Genomic DNA, 8,331 nt, shown 5'->3' with positions numbered 1-8,331 from the left:
GACGCCCAAACACCAATCTAGAAAGTTAAAAAACTTCCAAAGTTTTATAAAGGCCTCTGAGATGGTGATCTATCTCCGACATTGTCCACGAAACTTTCGCTGATGCCAGGTAAGATCTTCTAGGAGCTTCCACTAAGTTGGCGAAATCGCCTTGTGCGGAAGCGGGGATTCTCAAACCTGCTTCCTCTTCTGTCTCGTACCACTTCCCCGATCTTCCACTAAGCCTTGTGGGGGGAAGTGCAAAAGAAGTCTTGCCCTTTGTCTTTTGGATTCCATCCAATCATGGATTCTTTTAAAAGCCCTTTTAGTCGAGAGCGAGTGGCCATTTTGACAAAATTTGGAGTCTTCCTTGCCTTCGAAGAGGTTAGTTGCAAAGGTGGAGAGAGAGGAACTGGAGCTCGGAACTTCTTTCGGAAACAAATCTTTTAAAAGACGAGTCAAGTCTTATAATCCACAGAGGATGAGGTTGTAGGATCCTCCTCCTCTTCCGAAACACAGCCTCGCTTGACGATTTATTTTCTAATGGAGACATAGCCTTATTTCTGCATTGAAACGAGAAGAAACCAAAGTTTCACCTCCCTTTCGAACCGTAGGTTTTGTCGTTTGAAATCAATTTGAAGAGGAGAGTCTGCTATGTTCTCCTAACCTTGACTTTCTCTCCGAATTTTCCAAACTGACGTCATACGATTTCTCTTGACGAGCACTGATATTGTAGTTCCTACTACCTTGAAGCATATGGCGCTTAACCTTCTGACTAGCGACCTGTTCTTTTCTCAGAGTGACTTTATGCATCGGACGCCTAGCGCCCTCAAAAAGCGTCCTCATTTGCGTCCTGGAAAGCGTCCTCATTTGCGTCCTGGAAAGCGTCCTCATTTGCGTCCTGGAAAGCGTCCTGGAAAGCGTCCTCATTTGCGTCCTGGAACGCGTACTGATATGAAGGACGACGAGCGTCCTTACTAGCACTACGCCTCGCGTCCTCATATTCATCTTCATATCCTTCTTCTGAACTAATATCGTGTGTGAAGTCTCTCCAGCCGACGTTTCCGACCCCGAGCATCCCGAGAAGCGTCCTTACGAGCGTCCTGGTTAGCAAAGCGTTTTTTTGTTGAATATTCTCTTCCTGTAAGTCAAGATCAATTCCTCCCAATTTTATTTCTGAGCGATCCTTCTGAACGTTCTTCGACTCTGGGAAGGAAAAGACGACGGCGGCGGCCGCCTGTGCGGCACCTATTGTCTTTTTCTTTACCGCCAATACTTCTAGAGACTCTCTCAGCAGGACTGCTGCGCGTTCCTGATTGAGTCGATGAGGTCTAGAAGGCGACGGATCAGACGAAGACGAAGAACGAAGAGAAAGCCGCAGGAGAACGTCTAGATTTCTTGACGGGTAGCCAAAGATCTTTTTTACGACTACTGATCTTTCCTTTTTCTTGGCGAAAAACGTATCCAACGTTGACGAATCGCTTCGAGAGTCTTTTTTGATGGTGAAGAACCATATGATGGAATGAACCTTTGAGAAGAAGATGGGCGAGGGGACGCCTTCTTCCTTCTCTCCGGGCTCGAATCAGGACGCTCAGAAAGCGTCCTAAATCTCTTGTGCGGGATACTGTCTTCGAAGTCTTCCGGAGAAGACCGAAGCGTAAATCGAGGCGGAGGACGCTCTCGATCTCCCGATGAACGTCCTCTTCCATCATACTTTTTCCTAAGAGGGCGAGAAAGCGATGGTCGCCAATGCGACGTCTTACGTCTTCCTTGCCACTCTCACTTGGAGAGGCTGCGTACTCTTCCGTAAGACCTTTCCTAAGAGGGCGAGAAAGACGATGGCCGCCAGTGCGACGTCTTACGTCTTCCTTACCACTCTCACTTGGAGAGGCTGCGTACTCTTCCGTAAGACCTTTCCTAAGAGGGCGAGAAAGACGATGGTCGCTTGTGCGACACCTTACGTCTTCCTTACCACTCTCAGTCGGAGAGGTCTTCCGAGATTCCCACCCACGGTGAGGTGAGGATGTCTCGGAGGAAGAGAAGCATTCCTTCAAAGTTTGAGCTTGCGCGCGATCTTTGGCAGCCTGGGATGCGTCTTCAGGATCTGCCGAAGGGACGCCAGACCGGTGTTTAATTCCCGTAACCCTCCTTCGGCCTCGACATGTCCATTCCCTGTGTTCTGGGAGTCCGACAGAGGTCTCAGCCTGGAGGCATTATAGGACCGATCTGACGCCCCCTCCACTTCACTAGGGGCACTAACATTATCACTACACTTTTGCAACATTAGATTGTAGCACTTTCATTTTCGATTCAAGGTTCCGAATCGATTCTAAAATGGTAGAAAGGGCATTCCCTTCTGTACAATCACTTCCTTATCTGAAGGAGAAATTATAGGGTTATGCGTAACATGTTCTACATTTATGTTAGATTGAGCAACCTTACTTTGACTTTTAACAGAAGCACTCCTGGAGGAAGACCTTCCTAATTCTGTCAACGCTCAAGTCTTACGAATGTTAAGATTCATACGCCTGCCCATTCGACATCAGTCAACACTTCACATTCTTTGCACCTATCATCCAACAAGCAAACATGCCCTCTACAATTCACACACACTGTGTGAGGATCTACCGAGGCTTTGGTAGCCCCTCACCTTACATTCTTCTACACACACACCCTGAAACTAGTAGAACTAGATCCAGACATCTCAATTCTAAGAAAAATCAAAGCCAAAATCAAAATCCAAACCACAATAGCGTATGCCAAATCACTAAGCCAAGTCCGAAACCAAAAGACAATCCAAATACTCAAGTGACAAATGAAGTTTTCGAAATCCTAAGCGGAGGTCTGTAAACAGATGTTTACCGACCGGCGACAGAAGAAAATCTGAATAGAAAATGGGAATGGTTCCCGGTATCCGCCTCCCAGCGGCGGGAATGGGTACTAACCACCTAGCCGACCACTGCGTTTGCCGGGAGTTTTGAAAAGTTCTGTCGGACGTCAGAGAATACAGCTATATATATATCTGGCAGGTAAGTGTCATGAACAAAATCCAAAATCAAGTCCACAAAACAGTCCACAAAAGCGTATGCCAATCCAACAATCCAGATACGTCACCAAAAGTCGGTCAAGAAGATCAATTGCCGGTGAAAAAAGAAAAACCAATCGAGAGGAACCAACAACAATGTTGATGGCCCGGGCGACAGAAGAATTCTGATTAGAAAACGGGAATGGTTCCTAGTCCTGCCACCCAGGGCAGGGCGGGTAGATCACCTGACCTACCGGTAGCGTGTGCCGCGAAATTTGAAATTCTGTCGGAGACGACGGAGTCTAAAGCTAAGTATATATCTGGCAGGGAAGTTGAATGTATAAAAATCACTAGCCTTACCTTGTATGGCAGCCATTTTGTTTTCCATCAACTTGAAGGCTGCTTTTAGATCCGCAAGTTCTTTCGCTGAATCTACAGTTTTTCAAATGGAAGAAGGGCTGCAATGGAAGGAGAAGTAGCAATACTTACCCTTGGGGAAGATCCCAAGCTAGGAATTAGTTCAGATCTCGAACTACTTAAACTTCTATAAGAAGCCTTCCTCACTCTTTCTCTCTCGAACTTTTTTAAAATAATTAGTTAGATTCTTCCATTCGTTCTCATACTCAATTCGCACATTCCTTTTGCAAGTATTAGTAAAAGAACATTCATACTCCCTGCAACCCTTACATACAGTGTGAGGGTACCGAAGGCTTTCGGCAACCTCACCTTACAGCCTACATTCACACAACGTCTCACAACCATTCCAGAGTCAGACATTTTTAAAGAAAAATCCAAAATCAAGTCCACAAACAGTCCACAAAAAGCGTATGCCAATCCAACAACCAGATACGTCACAAAAGTCGGTCAAGAAGATCAATTGCCGGTGAAAAAGAAAAACCAATCGAGAGGAACCAACAACAACGTTGATGGCCCGGGCGACAGAAGAATTCTGAATAGAAAACGGGAATGGTTCCTAGTCCTGCCACCCAGGGCAGGGCGGTAGATCACCTGACCTACCGGTAGCGTGTGCCGCGAAATTTGAAATTCTGTCGGAGACGACGGAGTCTATAGCTAAGTATATATCTGGCAGGGAAGTTGAATGTATAAAAATAATGAATTTTAGGGAAATGCACCCATTTATATGAATTCACAGTATGACAACTGGCAGATTGTAACCCTATCAAGAAAAAACAGGCCAGTAGTTCAATCATCAGTCTTCCACATGAAAGGAAATTGCCAGTGGCCGTATACGATACAGCCGTGTTCTGGGATACCTTAGGAAACGTATCGTATACGACCCAGTCGTATTCAAAGATACGAGAAGCCCAACAAAAGAATTTTTTGAGATACGAACTGCAGCTTGGCCTATATTTTTGTCCGTGTTACAAGCGGAGGCTGCTGCTAGTTGGCGTGCACGGGTCCAGCATCAGCACGACCAACATCTCATTCATTCTCATATGTTACTTGCTGAATCAAGTCAGATCTTGTGCGCTGTACTCATTTTTTTGCAACATTTTTGCATTTTTTACTGAACTTTTTTTAAACTCGTATCTTAAGGTACTACTATATATGAAACCGCCATACGAAGTAAAACATATAAGCATGTGAAGTTCGTCGTAAAATATGTGTTCAAGGCAGTTTTTAAATCCAATATGGCGTGCGATGGTTGTGTGCGCAATTTGGTTCTACAATCGTTTGAACAATATTTGCTTATATGTAACTTTTATTGATATTACTCCAGATTGTAGTTGTAATCAGCACAATAAAACATTTTATTTGCCATACTAGTGAAAGTATGAGATGTCTCATTCCCGGGGTCATGTTTTGAACTGAAATGCATTTTTACCTTGTAATTGGCAGTTTTATCCTTACTGCCATCACAACTGAAACTCCACAGTGCTTATTTGATTGTAATTATACACATTTCATTCTTAATTCACTCCAAATTCCACTTGAAATATGTGAGTTTGTTTACAGCAAAGCCATGGTAGGAATAATTTCTCGGCCTTGTTGTACATCTGGCAGCCAGAATCCACGAGCAGACGACAGTTTAGTGAATTGTTTATGACAAAAAGTTTGTACTTTTTTGGTAGCACTTTTATTTATCTATATACTATTTTGACTTTTTTATTTTAATAATTGTATGGCTGAAATAATTTGTTTTTAATTTATAATAACTGTACGGCTGAAACAAAAGTAACCTTTAATGTCTGCGTGCTAGGAATGGCAAATCATCGTTGCCAGTTTAGTGGAACTTGACACATACGCCGATGTCTTTACAAATTGTTTCCATGAATTCTTGATGTCATAGTAATGCAATAATGATAAAATTTATATATATACATTACAAATAGATATGCTAAATTCACTTATTTCCACGGTTTTGTGTAAGTCTTATCCCAAGTTTGGAGGGTAAACACAAACCAATTGGCAACTATGATAAAAAAAAAAAGAAGGTAAGTGCGAACAACACATTGTAGCTAATGTTCACAGCAAAACTTGAAATTTGTGTCAGGAATCTGGTTACTTTTACAACAACGAATATTTTCAAATGAATTTTCATGAATACGTAGTATATTTCTGCAATTCATAACCATATTCTGGTGTTTAACTAATTATTTAAACGTTATCTAGCACACTCTTTCTTCTCGAAAAACTGCCAGGTTTCCCCAGTGCAAGCATAAACACCTTTGTCGTTTAAGATTGTTGTGAAGAGTGTATATACCAGCTTCTATGGGTATAAGTGGTGTGCGGATTTAGCACAGATAATGGGAAGTTTGCTGACACAAGTGACTACGCAAACATCGAGATGTCATCAACCTTCTATGTTTCGAAAGCGTCATGGAGGTAAGTTGGCACTACGCATGGTCAGACCTTCATCAACCTCTGTTTAATTGGAAATTATGGCCTTAATTTCTTACTCCAAGAGGAAAGTAGAGGTAGGCTTGTGACTGATGTCTAACTTATGTTAATGGAAGCGCGAGTTATTTTTTGGGAAAGTGGTTGCGCTACTGTACAGGTGGTCGCCGGGTTGCCTTGCGATACTTTACCCTATTGGATTTATAGAAACTACCTTGAACATATTTTACAAAGACTATGGCAATTGACATTTCCCTATGTTATTTTACTTGCTGTACAAGACTTGAAAGTAATATTTATTCGGCACAGAGTTCAAAGGTAAATTACCGTCGGCCACATAGCTATTACTTTAAATTCTTGTTCAGGAGGTAAAACCATAGAAAATCGGCAACTGCCATAGTCTAGTTCGCCGCGGAATAGTTATAGGGTAAAAAACCGCATGGTACAGGGGTGGACCATGTATGATCAATGTGTACAACCCCAAAAAAAGTACATTAGTATAATGCGTCCTGATATCGGAGATGGGCATCAGACGCGACTTCTTGTTGGTGAGAAACGGAGCTAAAGACCTCTACTCCGGTGTCAGGATGCGTTATAATGTACTTTTCTTGGGGTTGTACACATTGATCGTACATGGTCCACCCCTGTACCATGCGGTTTTTTACCCTATAGATCTATGGACAAAACTTCAATCTTTTGAATGGTATGCTTAAAGATTTAATTGCATTACTGTTTCATGAATTAAATATAGAGTGGTCTTTCTGTGAGTGAACGTGTCGCCGTCCCGTCGTTTACCCTATGCTGCTTGCTGAAATTCAGCTAAGAAAGGTACTTGTGCAACCTAGACCTACACAGGCTCAGCAGGAGCAAACTCTACCATAGCTTTTGCTTAACATAACCTGACTTAGGCCTATACTAGCTACCTAGGTATCTAACCTCCAACTGGGCTGCCAACAGGTTTGAACCTCTAACCTTGGCAGTTTTCGATGAAAGAGCTCAACTTCCCAACCGAATCCCAAAAGGCCAAAAGGTCTCTGGTCGAACACAACAGCACAAATGAGACGACCAAACTTAGGCCTAATGACACCTTACCTTAGACCCAAATGAAGGTGGTACTAGCTGTGCAACCAGAAGAAATTCTGGCCATGATTAAAAAAAACAGGTTACAACTCCAACGAGAGCAATGTCGCGCTTTTCCGCAACCGAGCGTCTCACGACCATAACAAAAGCTTCGAGTTGCCCTTCGTTAGTTGGTCAAGGCTGTTAACTAACCAAAGGCTCGGTCGGCGGAACCTTTCCCTCACAACCCCCGATACTAAAACCAAGTTTTCAGAGGAAAATCAAGGATTCCTCACCCATTTTCACCACATGAAACTCCCCGGGGTGTAACACCGTGTGAATCTTTGCACTTACCGTTGAGCATAATAGATGGCTGAGTTGATTCAGCCATTTTCGTGAAAGTGTCTAAGAATACCAAACAACAATAGTCTCAACGTCCGCACAGGTGGACCGCAGACTCTCTCGTTCTCCCTGGCTTTATTCGGCGCTTTTCCTCCTTATCCTGGCCGTTTTGTGCCTCTTCTCCATTCTAATCCCTATCCACACTCTCTCAAGGATGCGACACTTCGGTCGCCAGACACAAATCACAAATCAATTCAAGTTGAGTGAAGAGAAATCCTCTTATTTACAACAACAGTATCCACGGTGCCATTTAAACTGTCGGTCTCGTGACGTCATCATCACAAACGAATCGGAGTAAAAACAATTGAATCGCGTATGCGCATTCAGTTATTTCTATTAATATTGCTTATTTTAGCGTATATTCGCTGCCCGTATTGGTTATATGTACAACTAATAACCATCCTTTATGAAGGATAAAAGTTTGCACCTTACTAAAATTCTTTTGAAGCGACTGTAAATGCTGTATGACAGCCAAATCACTTTCTGTTTTTTTTATCTACTTTTCTATTACACTCTTTTATGACTAATTTAGATTGAAATATACCATATTACGGAAATGACAGATGCCTTACTTAAGTATGCAATACATTTTGTCCAATATCATAGAATAATGGTGCTGAAATTCACGATTACATGGATAATTTGCAAAATTTCACTTCATGACCTTTGTTCCCGAGGCACTGAGGAATTTTTGTGCAGTGCGTAACTTCTCATCAGACACTGGCATAGCATTCCTTTTATCATAAAAACTTAACTTTCCACCTCTATGCATAAGTTAAAAAAAACAGGAAGTAAATTTCAAAACCGTTATATAAAAGAATGAAAGTATCTGTCAATGGTGCTGATAATCTTCAAATTCTAAATCGAGCAAAATTAAGAAGATTCCAAAAGCTGTTTGGAGTTCCTTGTCAAGAGTTAAAAAGTAGAACAAAAACGGGCAAATAAATAAAAACAGATCAAGCCCGAAACAGACCACTGTACACGTAGTCATCCATACTTAGAACAGT

General features: G+C 42.3%; 1 protein-coding gene across 1 annotated transcript in view; it reads right to left on the bottom strand.

The window, feature by feature from the left end:
* Positions 1-7,610, bottom strand: part of LOC135205457 (protein ECT2-like) — a gene marked incomplete in the record, with an annotated part of 325,317 nt that extends 317,707 nt beyond the window's left edge. The window contains 1 exon segment of the mRNA XM_064236064.1: positions 7,277-7,610. Coding sequence (XP_064092134.1) covers positions 7,277-7,313 — 37 coding nt within the window.
* Between the last annotated feature and the right edge of the window lie 721 nt (positions 7,611-8,331).

Source organism: Macrobrachium nipponense, chromosome 11 (assembly GCF_015104395.2).
Source record: "Macrobrachium nipponense isolate FS-2020 chromosome 11, ASM1510439v2, whole genome shotgun sequence".
NCBI lineage: Eukaryota > Metazoa > Arthropoda > Malacostraca > Decapoda > Palaemonidae > Macrobrachium > Macrobrachium nipponense.
The sequence above is the reverse complement of the archived record's forward strand: the minus strand, read 5'-3'. Positions and strand labels throughout refer to the sequence as shown.